This window comes from Pogoniulus pusillus, chromosome 17 (genome assembly GCF_015220805.1).
Source record: "Pogoniulus pusillus isolate bPogPus1 chromosome 17, bPogPus1.pri, whole genome shotgun sequence".
NCBI classification, from domain to species: domain Eukaryota; kingdom Metazoa; phylum Chordata; class Aves; order Piciformes; family Lybiidae; genus Pogoniulus; species Pogoniulus pusillus.
Window position 1 is genome coordinate 17,935,312 of NC_087280.1, and position 24,680 is coordinate 17,959,991.

Below are 24,680 nucleotides of genomic sequence, written 5' to 3' on the forward strand. Positions count from 1 at the left end.
GAATACCTCTGCCTTTCAACCTCTGCCGTGCAGGGGAGTGGAGAGTACTTTTCTCAAGCCAAATTGGATTTTCCAACCACTTTGACGAGCACAGGTTACCCATCTCCTAGACAAAGTCACAATGGAACATGTGAAAGGAGTCTTGTAGACACCCAGGGTAGAAGTGAAAGTTCCTACAAAGGTCCTACAAAACTTTCCTGTCAAAGGAATGCCTGCAGAAGGGCTGCATTGTAGAAAGCTGCTTTGCCCACTGCTTGGCTCAGGCTCTGCAGCACTGCCAACCAAGAAGAAAGCATCACAACAGCAGAAACACACAAATGCAAGCTGGATCTGCAACTGCAGCATCCTCAGAGTAGGCAGCAGTATAATGGTCTGTTCATTTGCTGTGGGAACAGTCCATGCGCTGGACACAAGCTCCAGAGCAGCAGAACTGCTTCTTGCTCATGGACAGAGGTTCTCTGGGGCAGATGCAATGGCAAAGAGCAGCCTGTGGGCTGGCCTCACCACATGCAGTCTCTTACAGCAAATCAACACAGCAGCTGATACTTACAGTCTGCATCTGCACACACAATGCAGGGGTTTTTCCCTCCAAGCTCTAATGTCACCCTTTTGAGGTTGCTTTTAGAAGCAGCTTCCTTGATCAATTTTCCAACCTGTAGCATTGAGACACAAAAAGGACATGAGCTGTTTCCACTGTACTCTTGTGATGCTAACAAGGGTAGGAGAGCCTGGTGGATTGCTGAAGCTGGTGGAAGTCTGGGAGAACATACTTAAATGGTTTGAATTTCCCACTGCTATGATGTATTGGGTCAAAACCAGCCACAGAACAGTTTGCTTTAGGCAGACCTGAAAGGGCAGGCTATGTGGGAGAGCTACAGGAACCACATCCTGAAGTTATCTGCTACCAGAGCTACAGAAGGCAGCACTTTCCAACAAGTGCAAGCTACTGAGCAACAGCAGCCACTGATGGGGCCCCAAGGTTTACAAGTTTTACTTACAAAAAAAATCAACTTAGAGTGGATCTTGGCAAGGTAATGAAAAGAACTCTATCTGTTACCACTCCCCCACCAGAAAGCCTTGACCTTTAGGAGAAAACTCTTCTGACAGTTTAGGCTGAGCTGCTCCCCAGACAAGTAATTGAGACATGTTCTTTCCAAAGCAATACCTGAAGATGTCAAGACACAAATTCCAGCTCTGCTGTGGCACTTTCTGCTCAGGAAGCTGCTCTGACCACCTGGTAGAATCTGGCCACCCTCCCCTTAAGGGAAGAATTTACTCTTCTTCCAGAATTTAATCAATGTAATGTCAAACTAAGGGATTTCCCCCCCTCCCAGAGAAAAATTGTTTCATATCAAATGTTTTCCTCCAATTCTAAATGTGCCATTTCTTTTTTTACACTGGTAACAGCAAACTAGCAACTTCACTTTCCATTTAAAACAAATGAAATTTCTTGCAAGAGCAGCATAAATACAGCATCAGAATCATTTAGTGATCTAATTTTGTTAGAAACAGTGTAAGATAAAACTGCTTGGGACCTTCAATTGTTAAGGCAGGTTATTTTTTTCCAAATCTGATCTTATATTTGAATGTCCTCAATTTGTAACTGGTTTTCCTGTGTATTATCTTTGCATGTAGAACCACAGAATCATAGAATAAGTCAGGGTTGGAAGGGACCACAAGGATCATCTAGTTCCAATCCCCCTGCCACAGGCAGGGACACCCTACCCTAGATCAGCCTGCTCTTAAACACCTCTAGGGATGGATCCTCAACCACCTCCCTGGGCAACCCATTCCAGGGTCTCACCACACTCAGGATGAAGAACTTCCTACTCACATCCACTCTGAATCTACCCACCTCCAGCTTTGCTCCATTCCCCCTAGTCTTAACTTCATTTCTGTCCAAAAATCCTCTTGCCCTGGAGCAGAGCTGTGACCAAAGAAAGCACAGGACAGCTAGACAGCAGTTACAGATCTGCATTTCTCATGGCTTGCCTTGGTAACTTGAGCAAGGCTCCTGAACCTGGCAGTACAGATCATTTCTAGCCCTCAGCAGCCTAGTCCTAGAGCCAGCAAAAAAAAACAACCAAATCAGTGATGCATCATGCTGCAGACACACAGAGCTTTGCAAGAGACTTTACTACAAGCTAGCTGGCCAAAGAGAAGTTAAACTAAAAGAAAGAATTCTGGAAGGAAAAATTCTCATGGAGGTTAAGATTAGTATTTCCAGGCTGGCACTTAGCCTAAGCTGGGGCTTAAAACTAAGTAAAAATGTATTTTGAATTAGCTTCACTTCCTGGCTCAGAAACAGTAGCATTAGGCTGCAAATACTGCAGAGATGCAGCTGAACTCACAGATGGGTGGAGGGGGAAGAAAACACTTTTAAATTACACATGCATTAGCAAAAAATCTGTCTCCCTTGGTGTTTCCTGCACACCCATGGATTAAGACGACAAGCACAATGTCTACAGGTTTTTTGCCCACAGGCTCCAGCAACTGACGTTTTCCTTTTGCCCTAATCCACTGGATACTAATTTTTCATTAAAAACCCAAACAGATACATGTGGGCTGGATGAATCTATAAGCTCTACTGTGGTCATACAACCAGCACCTGATCTGGGCTAAAAATCTAGGATTTGTAGAGAAGCATGTCACTGGGCAAACTAGATTAGCCCAACCATCAAGAGAGTAAAAGCTCACTGTGAACTTTTATTTGGGTTCGTGTTTGTTCCCATGATCCCTAAACAGAAAGAGAGGCTTAACAACACCTTCTTCTGTGGGGACCAGGTAAGTAATCAGCGTGCACGCAAAGCCACTAGATGGTACTGTTGTTAAATGCAGCAGACTTTGAATGTTCAGTGGTAAAGTTACCTTTACCCACCAAAAACTATTCAAGGCAGGCTGTCATCATTATGCAATTAGATTGCAGTATTGAGGATGGACATAAGAACGTATGAATTCAGCCAATGCTCAGCAAGAGTAATGATACTCTAGGAAATAAAATTGAAGGGGCTGCATTTGCCTCTGCTGCACCCACTGATGTCAGTATTTCCATCCCTTGGACACTGCCCCTCTTCAGAGGGTGTGTATATATTGCAAGAAAAAACATGAGCTGCAAGTGGGAAAATGCTCACATTTCTAAGCAGGCTTTCTATTGAGAATCTTCAGTAGTCATTACTGGAGAACCAATATATTTGCATGCCACAGCTGTGCTCAGTCATATAGACTAGGCCAAGCCATGTGCTCCTTTCCCTCACTAAGAGCATGGCTGTAGGTGTCTGATAGTACAGAGGTCTTGTTTCCACCCCTCTCATAAGCAAGACAGTCATAGCTACCTACAGGAAAAAAAAGGCTAAATAGAAGTTTCTTTACTACGCAAGTCTCAAAAGGAGCTCAAATGTTAATCCCGTCCACGTCAGCAGAAGCAGCTTTGGGCACCAGGCCACGTTTTTATTTAAGTCATAGTTCCTCAGAGGTAACTAAAGCAGAAGAATTGTTCAGGGCTCTGACTGACATGTTTTCCAGTTGCACACGCCGGCAGGGCAGGACTGGCAGGTAAACATGCCCAGAAGCTCCATCAGGTCAATGACATGATGTTAAGTCACTGCCAGCCTCTCCTGCAGACTGCCTCATCTCACATCAGAGCATCTATTACTTACACTTCTTACAGCAATGTGGTGGTTTGGCAAAACTCAGCCTACAGGGATGTGGGATTATCACAAGCACAAGGATCTGAATTAGACAAATCCCAAACAAGCTGAAAAATCCTGTCACATGGAATGTGATGGGAAATGGTGCTGGCAACACAGAAATCATCGACACTTCACTGGTCCAGTCTTATGTGGATGGCAGTTTTAGAACAGAATGCAAAGACAGATAGTAGATGTTTTGCAACAAATCCATCACTTACCTTTGTTGATCCAGTAAAAGCAATTTTATCAATGCTGTGATGGGTAGAAATAGCAGCTCCAGCTGTGGGGCCATAGCCTGGCACAATGTTCACCACACCGGGAGGGAAACCCACCTGAAACAGAGGTTAAATACAGCTCTGTAGAGAGAGATTTTGAGCACTCTGAAGCTGATCTGTGCTCTTGAGAGCTGCAGTTCAGATCTCGGGAAGCTTGAATTCACAGCACTATATTCCTTGTAATTAAGAACTGCAAGTTGCAGACAAGGAAAGAGCCCATACCAGACACATCACTGTTATCCAGACTTTCCAGTAACATGGCTGCGTGCTACCAGCTGGAGCAGACGTGGGTGAAAGTAACACCCATGCTTTGGAAATGCCAAGTTTCAGTAAGAGTTCTTGGAGGCCTCCCAGTTTCAAGTCAAAAGAGAAGGAGTCTTCTGGCCAAACTTGGCCCCCAGCTACTGCTGTGCAGCTGGAGCCAAGGGGTAACTGAATGAAAGTTTGTTTTGAACAAAGGTTGACATTTGTGGTTCTTCAGGGGCCAGAGGGATTAAGAAGTCAGTAAAACCTCACTTGATGATGGGGCTAATAAAACAGGAATACAAGAGCAGATGGTAACAGACTTATGCCAGTTTCCACCACATTTACAACCTAGATTAGCCAACTAGTATTTTTGCCAAGAGAGACAAATGGCAACACTTTAGGTGAAATTCTAGTGCAAGGAAAAGTGTGGGACTTACTGGTCTGTTTTTGCTTCCTGAAACAAGAGTTTGAAGGATTATGGTCTTCGAGGCTAGCCCTCCCCTACTACTGGTTGCACAAGGTTGTTTTCCTTGCAATTTCTAACAATGGAATTGCAGGATATTAAACCCTCATTTCTGGTGGCTTTTTAATATAAAATCTCAATAAATGCAGTTGCTGCTTCCTAACACAGAAAAAGATGGAAGTAACTGCTCATGTACTACCTCACAAAAATTATCTTGACAAGAATCTTTTTTGTTCCTATTTTTTCTTTTCATAAATTGGGAAGGCAGCCTGATTTCTTCTATGAATGTGACAATGATCAAAGTGAGTTTCACAGAGTTTGCATCTTGGCTAATGAGTTTTCAAGAAAACACTGCACGTCAAACTGTTCAAGCAATGGTGTTTGGAGTCAGCAGCAAAGCCACAAGGAAGCAAAAAAATTGGTTCAGGTCACCCTGAGCCAAGAAGGTTGGTTTTTTTTCTGTTTTTCAGCAAAAAACAAAAGCCAAGATATTTTGGTTGGCCCTAAATAATTTCATTGAACCTAACACGTTGCTTTTGCTGTGTGTTAACATCATCTGCATTCTTTTAAAGAGTTAAGGGTAACAAAACCAACTACTAACTTTGATTTACTCTTCTGAAAAAACAGTGAAGAATTTAGCTAATTTTGGGTGGAGAAAGGAGTATCTTCAAATAAAATGATTCTGCTCTAATTACACTTCTGCCTCGAAGGAGAAAGAGGCAGCTTAGAATTTCAGCTCAAAAGACAAATTTCGCATGAAGCAAATGGTTTTTTTGGGGGGGGAATGTTAGGCCTGTGTTTGGGGAGCTGTATGTTAGAGTAAGAAAAGCAGTGCTGTTAGAAGTCATGAAAAATGCACCCTATGCTCACTCCTCTTGTGTAATCTTACTGAGTCCATTTACTGCAGGAGATCCTTTGCTGGTAGGGGGTTTGCACTGATTTTCTTGATGGAAGAGCTTTCTGTGTCAGTTATTAACATTTCCTTCTATTTCCTCCCTGGGTGAGCCAAGAGCAGATTAAATCATCATTAGACAAACAGACTTTTCCAACTGAGAGGAAAAGCCACAACCCTTTCAGTTTTCCTCACAATTAGTTATCTATGTAAATGCAGGAAGCTGACATACTGATCAGTTCTGGGAAGTACTGTGAGCCTGCCTCTACCTCTGCATGATTACTAGATCCGCATCATTACTTGAGATCCTACCTGACAAGCCCTAAACCAACATTCTGAAATCCCAAGCTATGCTCTTCCCTTTATGCTAGTATCAGGTTGGCTTTGAAGGCCAGACAAAGCTGAATTGTTCTACGAACCACAGAAATGACGAAGAACTGTTTCCCATGGCACTCTGCCTTGGTTGAATTATCCCACTTTGAAATGGTACAAACACACCACTGCTGTCTAATCACGCTTTTCTTTTTTGGTTGTATTGTCTAATCAAAATGAGCTGTAGTCTTTCCTTCATTTGGGAGAGAGGAAGACAAGGCAGAGGAATAAAAACACTTTTTTTTTCTCTCTGCAGCTTCCTGAGAAAGGAGAAAAACCTTTAGGTTTGTGATCTTTGCAACCTCCCAGACAGCCACTGCCAGTCATTGCAGGGTCACAGAATGGTAGGGGTCAGAAAAGATCTCTGAAGATCATCTAGTTCAAACTCATCCCTGCTAATGCAGGTTGCCTAGGATCACATCCAAGCAGGTTTGAAATGTCTCCAGAGAAGAAGACTCCCACAGTCTCCCTGGGCAGCCTGCTCCATGGTTCCACTACCCTCACAAAAGTTTTTCCTCATGTTCAGGTGGAACTTCCTGTGTTCTACTTTGTGCCTAATGCCCCTTGTCCTGTCCCTAGGCACCACTGAAAAGAGTCCTGAAAACCTTTACAAGAAGGACTGAAACCAGAGGTTGTTTTCGCTTTCCTCTGTGAGGCTTTAACATCTTTAAAACCTAGAAGCCTCCACAGCCAGCTCAAAATACACTCTTGCTTAAGACCTTAACAGAACAGTACCTAGATGGGACGCTCAGATTTCCTTACCTCCTTTATCAGTGAGCCAATGTACAGGGACGTGAGGGGAGTCTGTTCAGCTGGCTTGACAACCAAAGTGTTTCCACAGCACAGCGCCGGTGCCATCTTCCAAACCAGCATTAGCAACGGGAAGTTCCACTGCGAGAACACAAAGCTGGTCAGATCAGCCCACCACAGTCACCTACTCACTTCCACACAGCTTTTTCCCCCACCTTCACAGGAAGGAAAAAGCAACTGGGAGGAAAGCCACAATGAGAAGCGGCTGCTCACAACTCTGTTTGCTTGGACTGCAGACTATAACTTCCTTGATTTCCCCCTGAGATCCCAAATATTGTTGGCAGTCTTCAGGCTAATCCGGTATGCTGGACAAACATGATGTGCATGATGTGAGCTCATTCTTTACAGGAGTTTGATCACATTTTGTGTAGGATTTTGGCTGCTCACTGAAAATGTGTTGGGAGGCTGTGTCCTGATGCATCATCTCTGTACAACCTCCTTATGTAGAGGAATTACAGGGTGCAACTGCTCAGTCCAAAACCCTCCTTTTTCTGTGTTAGGCATTGGCTGAGTAGTCAGCAGTTACACAATCTCATTCAGTTCCAGGTTTATAAGTAGGAAACTGCAGTGTAGTTCAGTCATGGAAATCCAGGAGAGGTCTTATACTCCCTTCAAATTATAAATTGCTCCTTTCCAATTAAGTTTTCTAATTTGGAATTAGGAACCAGTCCACATCAGTTTCCTCTCTGCTAATCTCTTTCATGCTCATGTGTATTTGTAGATTTTGGAGCCTAAGCAAGAAGTGGAAAATCTAGCTCACACTGCATTTCAGAAAGGTCATTTGGCAGCAGAAAGGATTTCTTCATTAAAAATAATTAATGCTGCTTTAGGGATGATGGAAGCAGGCCAACATTAAGGGGACTTCTTGTCAAGACTCAAGCCAAGGGCCTTCAGCTATCAACAAAGAAGCCAAATATGCTAGGAATCCACAAATTCACACTTACAAATAAATTAGCTGTGTAGCTTTTAAGAGATGAGTTCTGTTCTAACTCAGCTGCCCAGAGACAAAGCAGAATTCCATCAATGTGCTGTTCTTCAATTAGCTTCTCTCCCTTTCCCAGACCTGTTTCATTTCAGTGATCTTCTCCAATGGACACATCCCATGATTTGCCCATTTGTCTTTTTCTTCTAAGCCTTCCAGAAGGGCTGACTTTGCAGCTTGGGCCATCCACACCTACACTACTTTTCTACACTTTCAGAGCATAACTCCATTAGAAGCTTTCTGATAGCAACAGTAAAGGACTCCAGGGCTGCTTCATAACTGCACCTGGGAATAAAGTTTAGTCATATGCTGCACTTTCTAAGAACTTCCCTTGTTAAGAATGTTGGTTGAAATATAGTCAAGTTATAGGAAAAAAGGAGGATTGTTGATTGTTCTAGGCAGACATCTGCAGAATAGTGACAGAATCTCTTTAAATCAAATAGGAATATACAAACCCACAGCCTGCTGCTGTTAGAGATCAAACTAGAAAAATTGAAGGGGATTTGTTCTAAGTAAACTGAAGACAAATAATGGTTTTGTTGACCCAAACCATCCTTTTAACAAACACAATGTTGAGTCAAATTTGGTTCTGTACTTTCTGCTGTATTTATTGCTGATACGAGGTCAACCTGAAATATTAGAAGTCCCACTATGTTCCTTTACAGTGAGGCCTCAAAAGCATCCTATGTGCAGGCTTTTAAAGGGATAGTTTCCAAAAGCACCAAAAAGTGGCTGAAGTTTGACAAGGAGATACATTTTAATTGGTGATCAGCAGGAGGAACCTGATGTTTGAGTCTTAAATGACAAACTTTCATGGTTCACAACAGCCACATTGCTTGTGGAGACAGAAAAGCTGTGTAGAAGTAATCAAGCCAAATGTTTGATAACTAGTACTGTCCATCTTCACTTTGCCTCACTCTAACCTTGCTAAATAGGCCATTATCATCACATCACTGGAGATAAAAGTTCAGTCCTGCTGAAGACAAAACAACATTTCCCCAGATATCTTTGGGAACTGCTTCAGACTTGGTACTTCCAGGGTCCAGCAATTCTAATACCCGTCACGCATTTCTTCCAGTCTCTTCTATAATCTTATCCCAAAGGTCAAAGTCTTTCATGGATTCTTACTGAACCAAGTATCCAAACAGAGGATCTTGGCACACTACCATTTGCCTCATGGCCTGTAGGATACCATGTTCAAAGCATTTTACAACCAGACAGGAACAAACTATGTCTCCCACACAGCTGTAAAGTCTTCCTGGTTGTCTGTTTAAACAGAGCAAGCAACACACACTAAAACTGGAGGTATTCTGAGAACTAGCCACACTATCCCCTTAGCAGAGAATCAGACCTCAAGGAAAATAAAGCTTGAGTCAGTGAGATTTAATCACTGAAAGCTCAGAGAAAAAACAGAGGTTATTAATAATGGATATGATTTAAAACTCAAAATGATGCATCAGCACCAGGCAACCAAAAACTATCACATGTTTTGCAAGTGCAAGATGTGTTGGTTGTCCCAGCAATGCAGTAGACAGAGAGCTCAGACTGGTCTCTGGTGATTGGTGTCAGCCTTAGAGAGGAGCAGAGCATCTGATTAGGAGACCCACCCTTCCATTGCAGAGGAATTGGCACGAGGGTAAAACAAGAAACTATATCAGACAACTGCGATGGGGAGTTCCCTGCAGAATAGCTGTACTTAACTAGGAAGCAAACGGCTGCAGTATAAAGGTGAGGAGTGTTAATGTACTTCTTTCCATTCTAAGGGAGATGCAGGGCACCATCATTGCTACTTACTGGAGTTATGGCTCCACAGACACCCATGGGTTCATGCCTGGTGAAACAGACAAAATTTTCATCTGCAAGACAGAAGAATAGAACACAGAGCAGTCAAAATCCTTGCTTCTACAGAACAAGCATAGGACAGTTGCACATTGCCGGGTTGGGGACACAACTGAAAACACATTAGACAAAGAACCTGGTATCTGTTCATCCTGACTCATGCCTCTGGGACATCCAAGATGGATGAAGATCTGTGTTAGCTCAAAAACCAGACACTGGTCATGGTGGAACTTTTCAAAACCAGGGGTTCAAATCCTTCTGCAAATCCCCTTTGTGAGGCTATGGGGATGCTAAGTCCCTGCCACACTGAAGAGCAAACACAAGTTTCACTCACATTGTGTCTTACTGAAAGAAGCAAAGCACTTAGAATCACAGAATAACAGAATAAGCCAGGCTGGAAGAGACCTCCAAGATCATCCAGTCCAACCTAGCAACCAGCCCTGTCCAATCATCTAGACCATGGCACTAAGTGCCTCATCTAGGCTTTTCTTTAGCACCTCCAGGGATGGTGCCTCCACCACCTCCCTGGGCAGCCCATTCCAATGCCAATCACTCTCTCTGGCAAGAACTTCCTCCTAACATCCAGCCTAGATCTCCCCTGGCACAACTTGAGACTGTGTCCCCTTGTTGTAAGGCTGGTTGCCTGGCAGAAGAGACCAACCCCCACCTGGCTACAACCTCCCTTCAGGTAGTTGTAGACAGCAATGAGATCACCCCTGAGCCTCGTCACTTTCAGGCTGCACACCCCCAGCTCCCTCAGCCTCTCCTCACAGGGCTGTGCTCCAGACCCCTCACCAGCTTTGTTGCCCTTCTCTGGACACATTCCAGTATTTCAACATCTCTCTTGAATTAAGTAGCCCAGAACTGCACACTTGTCCCTCTGAGGAGGAGAGTTCTTAAATCCATTCTGTACAGGAATCGTAGTCAGTGTACCAGGAGTTGCACTTTGGGTGAGAAATCACAAAAAGATGGAACTCTGGGACTAAAGGAATACCAATCCCCATAAAACACTGCTGCTATTGCACTTTCAAAGGGAAAGCAGGAAGAGTGTTTTCCTTACAAATTCATTCTTGTTGAAAACCCAGTTTCATTGGGAAGATCTGCCAGAAAACATGAACATTCCTAATTCCAGTTGAAGGGATCTCACATCGGGAGAAATAAGCAGTGTCCAACCAAGCAAAGCTCCACTTTCCTCTGAATAAGGGTGACAGAGCTCAGTCTGTGAGACTGATGTTGCTTTACTGCCTTAACCGACTGAACCAACACAGCCCCTCTGAGCCCTTCCTCTGGTGATTTATTTTTGTCTGCAATGCCTGTCCTTTTTACAGTGTCAGTGATCACCTGCATGCAGGGAGCAAACAAACTGATTTTGGAAGTACACCATACCGCTCATTGTGCCACATGGACATCCACTGCCTTAACTTGTTCTCTCCAAAACTGCACTTAAACTTCTACAGTGGAACCAAAGTGTTTTCTCTGTCCCTGCCACCACAGAGTGGTGTGACTGCTCTGGCTTTGCAGCCTAGCAAACATGGCAAAACCTTTCTCAGATATCAGAAATCTTGATGGAGTTCCCCCAAGACCTTAGTGCTTTGGCTCCTGAGAAGAGTCAACATCTCAAACTTTCTCTTTTGTGGTGGGTTGAGAAATTCCCCCTCACTGTTTGAATTTATCAGACCAGCTCAGATGGCGTGAAAGTAAGATAAAGGTACAGATAAAGCTATATTTGCACAAAATATTTACAAGTATTTACAATTATCTACAAATTAGAAGTAATACAGAAATCCAAATTCCCTCCTGGACCAAGAAATTGCCCAGAAGGGGCTCAAAGCCTCTCTCTTTCTCTCCCAAACAGAAACCAAAACAACCAGCAAAGCTTACTTGTTATCAGGTTAGCCAAGGTTAGTGGAAGATATTAGAACAGCATGAAGGAGAAGTTAACAGATCTAATGCTCAGGAGTGAAGAACACAAAATATTCCAGTTAGCCTCAAACCAGCACATCTGTAATAGAAGTTAAGAAAAAGCACTACAGAGTCTCTCTAAACATCTGTGAGCCAGGGATGTAGGAACACTGAGTGAGGTGGGAGACACTGGTGCATTCCACATCAAACCTCTGCCACAACCCTGTGGCATCTAGGACAGCACAAGCTCTGTTGCTTTCAAGTAATTCTCTCTAGAAAGCACTGTCCTTGCACTCTCTGGCACTTGAATTCATTTCAGTGATATCTGATGAATAACTCAGCCCTAAGATGTGTGTTTTGGTTTTTTTCTTTAAAAAAAAAAAAAAAAAAATCATTCTGACTTCCAAAAGGCAACAAAGGAGTCCATCCATTATCTCCCAGAGATCTACTGAAGCATTGTTCCACCATTAAAACTTGAGACATGGCTACTTAAATGCATCCTGAGATGGAAAGAAGCGTAGCCTATTTTTGCAGGGTTTTAGAAGCTGGCTCTTCCATGCATTTCCCCACCTTTTCAAGCCTGATCCCATTCCAGCTCTGAAGGAACTTACCCACTGGGATTGTTCTGCCCTGAATTTTATCAGCCCAGCCAGCATAGTACCGGAGTGTTTTTATACAGCCTTCCAGGTCAACAAAATAAGCCTGCAGAAAAGGTTTTCCTGTGTCCATCGTTTCCAGAGTCTGCAAACACAAATTGCATGCACTGTCAGACAAGTGTTTCTGGAAGGAAAGCTTTTAGAGAAACTCCTCCTCAATTTTATTTTGTCTTATGCTGCACACATGGTGTTTCATTCCCTCCTCTTAGATTTAAGGAACAAGCTTGTTAACACAAATAAAGTAGACATTTGCTTTGTTCAAGGATTACAACCAAAGCACATCTCCTGAAAGCCCCCCAAATGTGGCTGTGGGTGGGATACAAGGCTGTGATATGGGGCACTGGTCAGAAATTGTGTCATGACTTCACTGGATCTCATCCTTTGACACAGATGTTCTGAATTCCAGACGGTGTCACTGAAATCAGTCACTTTCCTTTTATTTGGAAATCTATTTTTCCTACTTCACAGCCCTAAAACCAACCTCTGAAAAGCCTCTTTTGCCCACAGGATAACAGAAAACACTTTTTTCACGTAGTGCTGGTAAAGCAACCTTTGGGCTCAGATCTGTGCTGAGACTAAGCAAGGCAGAAGTTGCTTTACTAAAGCTGCACCGATGCTGAGCAGTCCCAAATGAAGTCCAGTCTCAGCCTGTGTCCTCCACACTGTTCTGGACATCAGCTCAGTGAATCCTTTGTTCTGTACTCAGGGCATTAAATGGGATATTGGTGCACATGGCCAGCACATCCATAAAGGAAGTACTATCCCTTGGTAGATGGAAACATCTTTGTTTACATATGAAGTCATACCCTGTCATCTTCCACAGACATTAGGGTCCAAACAGCACTCAAACAGATATTCCCCTTGGAATGACTAGGATTGTTATCCACTCTGAATGTCTGCTAAAACAACTGATTTTTATAAGTCATTACTTAGCATGCAGCCAAGGCAGCTATGGCTGGTTTTCTGCAGTGAAAAGAACAATGCCAAGTAAGTCCTCCCAGATCAGAAGGACAGCAGAAAGCTTGAAACGAGTGTCCTGATTTCTGGAAAATGGAGGGCCCTCTGAAGTCACATAAAAAAATGAGCAGAACATGAGTGAGGTGTATTCACACACACAGAGTTTTCTCCCCTTTTATTTGCTGGCCAGAACTGCCTTTGGACCTGAATTTTTTGGTTTTGTCCTGCTGAAACTGGAGGCTGTCATGTAACCCATATTGAAGAAAGAGATCCAGCTCAAAAGAGTCATGCAAATACAGGCTCCTAAGCCCATTCCATGTATGCTATGTCCTACTGACCTCAGTGGGACATCAGCTCAGAAACTCAAACCTAACAGCACCAAATGCCATTCTCCTGAAGATAAGCACAGCCAAAGTGCAGGATTGAAGTGATGAGTGCTCAGGTCCAAGCTCTCAGATAAGAACTGACAGCAGCTCCAATAGATTCTAGGACCTGCAAGCATGATTTGGAAAGATGTCCAAGGCCTATAAAGCCTAAAGGCTTCTACCAACTGCAGCACACTTTAGCTTGGGTCCTACTGCCCTTGCTGTGCACCAGAAGGGCTCCTTTAGAAGAGGATGGGGAATCATTAGCAATGGCTCTTCAGTACAGAATTCCAAGTTAACACAGCTTCATGGCTATAAAGAGATTTTCCTGAGCCAGTCAATTCAACATGGAAGGAAGTAGTTCCCACTTACATACATTTTAAACTTTGGATGACATCCAGGAGAAGAAAGATTCTCCCTTCCAGCCCCGCCTTTTTGGGGAAGCAATTTGCAGAGAAGTCAAACTGGCCTTGCATTTTGTAAAGAAGAAGGATTGAGTCAGTTGTAGTGGTTTGGGGTTGTTTTGTTTATTTTGGGGGGATTTATTTATAGGTTTGGTCTTTTTTCAGGATAAGGACTGGGAGACAGCTATGAACACTGATGACAAACTAAGAGAGAATATAAATACTTAAATGCTGAAATAAACTTATCTATAATCACTTCAACAACTAGCTAGAGCTTTGGAGAAGTCGGCCTTTTTCTGAGACCCCTAAAATCATCCTGCAGAATGAGGAAATAAGCCACAACTCCTGCATGGACTCTTCTGCCCCTCATAAAGAGAGGAAAAACCAAAACATTAGGTAGATATGGGTGCAGCAAAACAAGAGGGTTGCAGCTAGGCTAATCAGCCAACTGTTGCTGGTTCGTCACTGCTCACGGATCACAGTACTTACTGCCAGGATGACTCTGTCGCGCTCCAGAAGATCAGCCAGCTTGTGCAGGAGTCGTCCTCTGCTCAGGGCATCCATCTGTCTCCACGGAGATCCCCTCTGGAATGCTGCCTTTGCTGCTTCCACTGCATTGTCCACATCAGGCTAGAGTAGCCACATACACAAGAAAACCTCAGGTTAACAAGGAAGGAGCTGGACAATGGCACAGAAATCTCATCAGGCTGCTTCCTAGGTGATGCTACGGTGGCTAAAACCAAGTTGTCTGACGAAGCCAGTTCCATTACACTGGATTTAGACCCAAGTCTGCAATATTTTTTGGATTTGGCCTAGGCTCATGTCAGCCTTGGGGTTTAGTGCAACTGGTTTGTCTATACAGTAATCCAGAATCATGTCCCTGTTGATACAGGATGTAACACTTAGGGGAGGATGGAGAAACAAGATCCCAATTCTGTTCCTGTTATGGCTTCCCTAAGCACGACAGGCCATTGGCCTGAATGAATCACAAGCCTCTGAACAAGTGTGGGCAGGAAAGTCCCCCAAGAGACATCACAGTTTTACCCAGGGGAACAATCACAGCTCAGATCTCACCATTCAGTACCACTGGAACCCATGCTAACCCTTAAAAGCTCCCTTAGATCCTTTGAGAACATTTCTGCCAGATTTTGTCGTTCAGTACTCCGACAAAGGCATTTCACCTACGCAGACTTACTGCCACTCAACCTTCATTTTCCAACTCTGGACCAATCTAACCCTTTTTACACAAGCTACTACTCAGGCAAGCTGTTAATTCCTTCTCTCCCCACACTACCACCCTAAAAGAGGCTTCAGGCATTTGGTCTGGCCACCTTATGTCCTGGACTCCTCCCTTCTTCCCACGTATGTTGGTAAAAAAAGGAAACTATGGGCAACCTCCTGACTCAGTGAAGTCAATGGGAACACTGCCATCACCATCCATGAGGCCAAGACTGTACCCCAAACATACATAAACCAAAGTTCACCCTGGCTTTGGACAGAATCCTGCTCTATGTAATGTCTGGCACAGCCTGTGTCTCCCTTTAGCTGATGGAGAACTTACATCTCTCAGCAATGTGGCTCATGGGAGTGGGAAAGGAGGGAGGGTTTCAGGCTTTCATTATCCCTCATAGCATTTCACCAGTTGCTCTCATTTATGTCTTATCTCAAGCCTTCTCTGAACACAAGTACAAAGCCTCTGGACTGATCCAACAGAGGCTGGCCATCCTCCCTTCATGGGGAAACATGTGGTACTCAACAAAGAAAAATGTAAGGAGGCGTGTTGTCTTCTTACAAAAGTTCATGGAGAAGACAGCAAGTCATCACACACTGAAACAGCACCTTACCCTAAATTTGGCACCTTCCCTTCACAACAAGGTTACTCAGCTTTAAAACTGCCTGACCTATACTGCTTGGAAAAGAACACCACCCTTTCAGAAGGGCATTGATGGGAAAACCATTGGAGAAAACCTGTGCTGGTAAAGGAATTCAGAATGGCTCTGGTTGAGCAAGGCACTGGTGAGGCAGAGGGAGCAAGCAGCTATGTACAGGCTGGGATGTCCTGCCTGATGCCCATTGCTCAAGGGCAGAATGTGCCTTCAGAACGGTTTGCTTCAGTGAAGTTGATTTGGATTCAAACTGGTACATTGTAAAAGCCATGAGGCACCACCAGCAGCTACACATTTATGTGCTTCCATCCAGTCTGCTGGAATGCAAGCTGAAGCTGAATGAAGGCAATATTTTACATGACAAAACAGATAAAGAAACATGAGAAGTATGTCAGATTTACACAAGCAATTAACTAGCTTCTGTAACCAGGCTGGGAACACTGACCTGCAGAACATTGGGTCTGCAGTGGCAGAGGCCACAACTCAACATGCCCTCAGTACTGAGGGACTTTCCACCACCCTGGCACTCACAGAACAGAGATGATGTGGCTGTGCAGGCAGAGGACTTCAGTGCATATCCAGAACCCAAATCCTCTAAACACAGGAGCACCTGAGCCCTGCAGCAGCTCCAGCAAATACTACTTGTCTTCATTCTTGTCTCTTTTCTTGGACATGCTGGGTACACATAGTGACTTGGAGACAGCAATCACCACCACACAAGCAGAAAGACTTTCCCAGAACACTCTCAGGGGTAACACCAACAAGTGAGATTGCAGTGCACAGCCTCAATAGGCCTGGTAGATCAGCAGAAACAAGGAAATTCTTCAGGAAGGCTGAAATGCCATTCTTAATCCATCCTGTTATGACTAGGCATTAAGGGAGTCTGAATGGCACGTTCATTGCAGGCATGTTGCAATAGGTAGGCATAATGCGTGACAAAGACGCCTAACTGTCAAGGTGCCAGGGACATGCTGAGGTACAAAAAACCCACAGGGGAGAGGAGGAGAAGGTCTGTGCATCCTGGTGCTCAGCTCTGACCTACACAGATCTAACAAGTCTACCATCAAAACTTCCACTATGAGAATACAAAGGTTGCAAAGCCAAGTATTGCAGCACTGGGAAATGCCTGCAAACCTTCATACTCACCTGGGTACAGACCTGGGACACGACCCCCAGTTACACAACCAGATACTGTTTTCCTCTAACAAACTCACACTGTTCTTTGTTCTAAGCTACCTTCTCTCCACCTTCTTCCTCTACCTCAAGTTCTGCTCCTCACTGCTCCATGTCTGTCCTATCCCTTTGTCCTCTCTCCTGCCTCAGCAGCAGGCTGCAGAGCATAGCAGAGACCATCAGCCCACTGGCTCTGTGAACAGGGACAACACCTGCAAAGGAGCCCTGCTCAGCTTCAGGCTGGCTGTGCACAACCCTGCCTCAGTTTGGCTGGTAAGGAGACATGCAAGGGATGGAAGACACCCAGTGGAGTGGGTCTCTCATCTTTCCTGATTCTTCAAAAGGCCTCCATCATGCACATCCTTCAAAAGGCACTTTTCTGACATAGGACATGGGTTTCTCAGCTAGAAGGGGTTTTCTGACCTGCTCCCCAAACTGTCTATACATTGCATGGCTTCAACTTTTGAACTCAAGCTCACACTAGCTACAAACAGCATCCTAACAGCCAAAACCATCCAACACTGTTACTGTGGGTATTGCAGGTCTGCTGTAGGTAGTAATATTCCTGCAGCTTTTTACCTCAGCCTGTCTCTGCAAACTAAGGAGAGCAGGATGACTGTGAATGACCCTTCAAAGATCCACATGGACTGCTTAGAAACGATCAGGACATGCTCTATAGTGTTGAGTCTGCTCAGCAGTCGCAGCTGTGGATCTATTGTCCATGGTGTGCAGCAGCCAGTTGAGCCGGACACTGCTTTGAGGAGAGAGCACCTTTCCCTCTGCATTTGCTGGATAGAAGGAAAAAACCCACAAGTGTGTGTTAGTGACAGAAATTACAATGGCACAAGTATTGTTGCCTTCACATGGTAACACCAAGACAGGGTGGAAATTCTGGGGCTGCCCTATTTGCTGGGGGCAGAAGTCCAAATGAGGAGAGTTATTCTCTCTCCATTATCAACCTGGCAAACACTCAGCCATTATTTTGGAGACGAAAGGCCTCCAAGCATCCAGTGGAAGCATTTTCTATTTTATTTTCAGTGCTTCTTTTTTCCACACAAGACTTCCCTTTATCCCTCAACTATCCCATCAAGGGCAATTATGCCTTAAATTCTCTAACTAAAGAACAAACAACAAAACCTTTGCTCTTAGCCTCATAAAGTATTGGCCAAGTTTCAGCACCAGACTAAACTGTCATCGCTGTGATCTCGGCTGCCAAATTCCCACCCCTCACGTGCAGGCTAAGGAAAACACACTCTGCACAGCCAGGGAGGGGTAGACTTCTGCTCAGGGCTAGGGCAGGAGTCCTGCTGTTAGCCTGCTCTGAAGGCAGAGCCAACTGTGGCACAGCACAGCTGAAGCCAGTGTTAGGAACTGCCACCTCTGCTGTGGTACAGACCGGCACAACCAAGTGTGGTGGCATGTAAGGACAAGACACTGGAGAGCACCAAACAACTCACTGCTTTCTGTAGTAATTCCAACAGATTTGAGCCACAGGCCTTTGAAGAGATGTTCAGTCAAGATACTGGAAGACTCAGGGGACTGTGGCTTCAGTGGGACACGGTCAAGCATCACCAGCAGCCAATAGCAGCCAGTAGTTTGCAATGTTTCTCATCTATGACTACTTTCAAGTTAATCCAAATCCAGGTCTAAGCCCACTCAAACCCTTGGAAAAATCCACTTAGAGCATAAAATAATATATATTTTTAAAAGATGTGATGTACAGTGGTGGAAGAAGAGTTTTTCAGCATCCAAGGTGCAGCTAACTTATGTTCTTGTCTGCAACTACTCTATGCATTGAGGAGTCAGCCACCTATGCCGCGTATCCACTGGCTAGCCCCAAAGAAAGGTTTATAGTGATTCTCCTGCAACCTAAAAGCTGAAAGTCACCCTTGAATTCAGGCAGGAACAAGTCTCTAGGAGGCAAGCTGCAAAACTGGCCTTTTAGTTCTGCATAACAATTTTCTTTAACCAAGTCATTAAGAAGCAGGCTTGAAATACTCATGTAATGCTCTGTAACTGCTTGAGGAGACACTTAGCTCAGGGAACAAAAACAACGTCATGGGTTCTGCCTAGCAAAATACAGCTGCATCAGTGTTAGCTTCAACTCTGCTGTTTGCATGCCACCACAGTGAAACACAGTTGTGTCCTACTCAGTTGGGATAAAGCAATTCCACATAATGTTTGATTCTGCCTCAATCTGTAACTGCCCCATGGATGCATGGATCCCTCATGACAACACATCTCAGAGGCTGCCTTAGTGCCATCTTAAAGGAATAGCTACTTTGGACACTATTTGCAGGCAAGCTGGAGACTTGTCTTGTCAAGTGAGTTTGCTTCCATCTCAGAGAGGTCAGGGTTTACAGTCTACACAGTATAAAATCACACTTCTGCTCAACTAGCATCACTCCTACTAGGAAAGGACTCCCTAGGCAGTTGGCTGGCTGGAAACATGGCATTGGGCCTCACAAACATTGGACAAGCTTTGATACCAAGAAAAATATACCACAGTACAGGCAGAAATGCCCACACTGCTTGTTAATGCCCACAGCAACAAGCAGCCAGAGCCCTGGTACAGCAGAGCAGCTGTGAATCACCTTCTCATGACACACTGGCATAAAGCCAGCTCTTAGCCATAGATCAGGCCAGTTGGCTCATGCGAGATGAGCTGGTTTGGACAAAAAGTGTCATATCTGATTGTTCCTCATCTCAGACTGTTACCAAATCCAAGCACTTAGTCCCAGGCTAATACACAGCATACCAGGGCCAAGGACTTCTCAAGTACTTGAGGGGAAATGGTTTGGTTTCAACTGAGTGCTGCCATGTCTGTGCAGGGGCCAGAACCCATGGTAGCAATTGGAAAAGCAGCACCGCAGCTTCAGTAGAAAGTGGACAGTGTTTGCATGACTGAGACCCAGACACTCAGGCTACTTGTTGACTGTGTTTCAAAAAGGGCAAGTCTCAGTTCAGTGTCTCCAAGAGGCTGCCATGCAGCACGTGTATAAATTACTCCCTGCACAAGGCCCGAGTTCTGTCAGGGATGTGCACACTCCATCACTGCTGTTCTCTAGACTGGCTGCTCTAACAAAAGAATGATGCTGAACCTCATTGCTCTGACAGTGTTTGGCACACAGGTCCTACGACAGAAAGTGACTCTGCAGAGCTGGACAGGAGTGACCCCACCCACCTCATGTCTTGAGCAGCACCTCTAGTGTCCTAGACCTCCAACTCAGTGTCTGGCCAGGCATACATTGTCCTTAAAAGCCAGTTTTTCCTCTCTGTGCTTCCCTACAAATGAAGTCTCTTGGAAACTGGCTTTTGCACTACCTTTCCAACAACACTTACCTTGTCTCCTTCCTCAATATCACAAATTTTCTCCAGCGTCGAAGGGTTGTAGGTGGGAAACTTCTTTCCACTTGTAGAGTCATGCCATTCATTGTTAATAAATATCTGAAGAGAGAGCAAAGGGAATGTGATGGGGAGGAGAAAGGAAAAAAATACTGATGTAGACAATTAAAAAACCCACAAATACTCCTCAGAGGTCCCGAGTCTCTATTGATGGCAGAGTCAAGCATGTTCAGTCTCTCTCCCAGGGAGACTGTTTGTGATACAGACAGCATTTATCCAAACTAGAACCTCAGCCAGAGAGCAGACGAAAAAGTCTTCGTGCACCCAGTTAGTTTGGAGCAAGAGGAAGACAGACGATGGAGCCCACACAGTATAACACCATAATTTGGCAATGAGAAACAGACAGTTTTTGAAACACATCTCCATGGGAACAGCAAGCAGACACCAAGAGAAACTCATATGGTTCAGGCAAAAGGAGCCCCTTGTTACAACGCTACAAATGAAATGTCAGCGTTCAATATTACTTGGTTGTTTGCGTCCTGCCCAGGGCTCCTGCCATGACATGCCCCCACTGCAGCACTGCCCAGAGGTGCAGGGGTAAGTATTGGCTCAGTTCTACCCTACCATGCCTTGTCACAGGCTAGATCAAGCCTCCCACGTCACTTGGAGTCGTCTGTGACAAGATTTAAGTGTTTCAAAATATTGCATTTCCAGAGCAAGAACAAACAGTCCCAGTGTTGCGTAACTGCAAATGCATTAAATTCTCGAGCGCTGTTACTCACTGTAAACAGAACACGAATACCTATATACAATTAATTGATTCAACATGCATCTTATCCACACTGTGATCTAACTTGGCAGTGTTAGATTTTATAAATACACTTTAAGTAAGATTAGATGAAGTAATCTTTATTAGTAGCCTGTTAGCGGCTGTAAGCTAGTACTTTTACTTGGAAGTCATCCACATTTGCAATCTTATTTATGAGTCTCAACACACCACCAGGAGATTAATGTTGCATCCCTTACATTCAGAATTCCCACTGCTTTGGGTCATAGTTTTCTTTCCTTAGGCAGCTTTTGTCTGACAGGAGTTTCTCCTGACTGTTTCTGCACAAAGCATCTGAGATGTAACTGGCAGAGAAGCTGCACTTTTGGACCCACCTGTTTCAGACGGGCAGAGTAAAAGAGTTTTGGCACAAAAGTTGTCAGATAAAGTCACAAAGGAAAAAAAAAAAAACAAATTAACTTGACACTAATGTTCCCAAACTACTTCTATTATCCAACTGCTGCATTTTAACATTTACATATTTTAACTTCAGTTTTTCTTCGTTTCACTAACAAAGGAAGATAAGACAGGAACTGGCATCAGGTATACGTTCCCAAACTAGGGGAAGGACACCAGTTCTCCTTTGCACTCAGCATTAATTCTATACCAAAGGGATGAGATGGATAAGAGATGTTCCTATAAGAAGCAGTAAAACAGGAGAGCGACACAAGGCTGATTTAAATGTAACATAGATGCTGGCATCATTCTGGGAATCGCACCACATGGTCTGAGTCTTTGCTGCCAGGACTTGAAATCAAACGGAACAGCGTATCAGCCATTCATGCTTCATACCCAGGATTTGGGCTACGACAATGTGGACAGATCATTTCCATCATGCATCTATGACAAGCGTTAAGCTGCTTTATAAGAAAGATCTTTGTTGAAAATTCTTCCTCTCCCCCCAGCCCCATAACTGAAAATAAAAAACTCCGCTCAGCAGAAGGAAGTGTGCCGTCAGCTGTAAACATCTGGCGAAACTCAGAGCTTGCAGAAAACCCCTCACAGCTTTATGAACACTGCCTGTGGCTCATTATTTTCTCAGATGCACCAGGAGCATCAGATCAAATGTCAAATTCACACTTTTAATTAACATTGGTTTCTACTTTTAAGAGACAACCTCGTTACCTTCAGTGCACAGAGTCTCAGGCAAAACCCTGGAGAATAAATCCAACGTGTTTTAAAACATACATGGCCACAGGATCAGATCCCCAAGGAGCATTTAAAAGTGTTCACAACAGTAAAAATAACAAAAACCAGAACGTTTGGATGCTTAAGAAGAACTCTAATGGCCATGTCCATTTTGGACGCAGGAAAGAGCTGCTAGTGCAGCATTACGCCATTCTGCAATCAGCAGCTGCAGATCCAATTTGCTGCTAAATGACAAGTTTATCTTACAGAGAAAAAGTAGATAAATTTGGGATGTTAAATCTAGTTCCCTGATTACCACTAATTATTAATCTGTTTCAGTGCTTTGGAGGCATAAGTCAAATCAACACCGCACTGGATAAGCTATGGCTGTTTGCTCCTTCTCACTGCAAGACAATGAACTTCAAGTTCTGCCTTTTCTTTTTAATACCTAAATCCAGAAATAAAACAGTAATTAATACACTCATTCAGCCTCTCCAGCTCGTTTAGTCCAGCTGCATAGTTCAAATGATGGCAGTCAAGGCTGCCTAGCAGCAGTTTTCCCCACTGCGCAGGACAGCAGGTCAGGCTGTGTCGGAACAAAAAGCGCCATGGCTATGGCAGAGCAATGGCTGCCTTAGGGAGCAAGGATTTCTGCAGCGATGTGATGCTCCGCACCAACACCAGCCTCATCTCTGAGGGACAGAGTTCTCAAGCAGAGGAGCCTTCAGTTAAATTTGAAAGGTTAGGTGCAGCCATTTAAAGCTAAGATTGATGGAGAGTGGTGAGCTACACGTTTGTGCACACTTGCTGCCTGACTTCTAGTCCCACAGAGAGGCCGTGGAGGAGCTCTATTAGGACAGCGAGCCATCAAGACATGCATGAGCACCACTCATGAGCTGTGTGGTGGTCCCATATCATTACAGAGCCCTTTCATAAGGCCCGGTCCTGCAGGTCGCTGTCTTGCCAACCCACTCCCTGTATTCATCCACCTCCTGGCACTGAACCCACTTCCAGCAGGGCCCCATCCCACTGCAGGCGAGTTTCACACTGGGTCAAGGACAGCTGAATGCAAACCAGACAAGCAGCTTCCTCAGGGATAAAGCCCTTCTTGCCTCTGCCCAGGCTCACCTCATCCAAATCCGATTTTGCTGAGTGCTAAGGTGAAGCTAAATGCATTTACCAGGTGGGTTTGTGAGGGCCTCACGGGGTGCATGGCAAGATGGCCACCAGGGTGACTGGGAATGGACAGGCCAGCGTGGCACCACAGACCTCACACAGGTGCTGATCAGCACCAGGGCTTGCCATGCAGCTGCCCATGGACACCTTGGGCAGCATCACAAGTTTGATGTACTGCTTGGTTTGGGTTTTGGTTTGTTTTGGTTTTTTATGAACTGGTTTCTTTAGAGTTTGAGGCAACAGCAGCTCCTCTGGAAGTGCCACAGACACCTGCCTGCTCCAGCCATGCAGCTGTTCTTACACCCCCATATACCTACTTAGGGCCGCAGGAGGGACAGAAAAAAAGGAGAAAATTACAGCGGAGGAGTAAATTCAGTGTCATAAGAATAACACTTCGCCACCTGCCCAGCTCGATGAAGCGCTGGCAACACCATGGTGGCAAAGCCCGCTCCCCGCCTCAACTCCCCTCGCCAGCTCACCTTGGTGTACTTCACCTCCAGGCTCCGCAGGGGCCGCGGCAGCTGCGGCGGCGGCAGTGGCACCTTCTTGTCGGGCTGCCCGTTCTCCACGGCGCCGTTGACAGCGGCCATGGCCGCGCCGTCGAGCCCACTCCGCCCTCTGCCGCTGACAGCCCGCGGCGCCGCCTTAAGAACCGCGCGCGCCGCGCGCCGCCGTCCGCCCGCCCCTCATTGGCCACCCCCTCCGCCTCGCGCCCCGCCCCGGCCCCGCCCCGACGCGCGGCTCGCGGCCCTCAGGTAACGGGCGGCGCCGCCCCGCCGAGGCACCGCCACCGCCGGCGGGACCGGGGGCGCCAGCGGGCCGCGACGGGCGCCGCGGGGCTCCCCCCGAGGCTGCGCGCCCGTTCAGTGCCGCCCCCGGGGCGCCCGGCAGGGTGTCGCCCTCCTGCAGTGTGCTCCACGAGGCTCCCGAGGAGCTCCCTGCAGGGCTCCCGTCGAGGCTTCCTGCAAGGCTGCTCACGGGGCTTCAGGCTCCGTTAGTGCTTACGACAGGGCTCCACTCGGGGCTCCCTGCTTGTCCTAGGGCGCTTTCCAGTGCTTGCTGAAGGGCTTTCCTCGGAGCTCCACGCAGAGCTCCCCGTGGGACTTTGGGCGCCATTCAGAGCTCCCACCAGGGCTTTCCTCAGAGATCCGCTTGAGACTCCCTTTGGCTCTCTTCAGGGCTCCCTGTGAGGCTCATCTCTAGCCTGAGAGCTCCCTTCAGGGCTCCTCACAGGAGACGTACCCTTCTGCTCGGAAGTGCATGTAGGTCGTGGCCTATCCCCTGGTGAGGACAA

At 45.5% G+C, this 24,680-nt stretch overlaps 1 protein-coding gene across 3 annotated transcripts in view; it reads right to left on the reverse strand.

The window, feature by feature from the left end:
* ALDH1A3 (aldehyde dehydrogenase 1 family member A3) overlaps nucleotides 1-23,995 on the reverse strand; it is a 38,072-nt gene extending 14,077 nt beyond the window's left edge. For all 3 annotated transcript variants that reach the window (XM_064157993.1, XM_064157996.1, XM_064157995.1), the window contains exons 1-8: nucleotides 23,866-23,995; nucleotides 20,254-20,358; nucleotides 14,342-14,482; nucleotides 12,082-12,211; nucleotides 9,524-9,585; nucleotides 6,700-6,828; nucleotides 3,908-4,021; nucleotides 551-653 (exon numbers count right to left, since the gene is read on the reverse strand). In XM_064157993.1, the coding sequence (XP_064014063.1) occupies nucleotides 551-653; nucleotides 3,908-4,021; nucleotides 6,700-6,828; nucleotides 9,524-9,585; nucleotides 12,082-12,211; nucleotides 14,342-14,482; nucleotides 20,254-20,358; nucleotides 23,866-23,976 (895 nt within the window). In that variant the 5' untranslated portion in view covers nucleotides 23,977-23,995. The remainder of the gene's footprint in view (nucleotides 1-550; nucleotides 654-3,907; nucleotides 4,022-6,699; nucleotides 6,829-9,523; nucleotides 9,586-12,081; nucleotides 12,212-14,341; nucleotides 14,483-20,253; nucleotides 20,359-23,865) is intronic.
* Nucleotides 23,996-24,680: the final 685 nt, after the last annotated feature.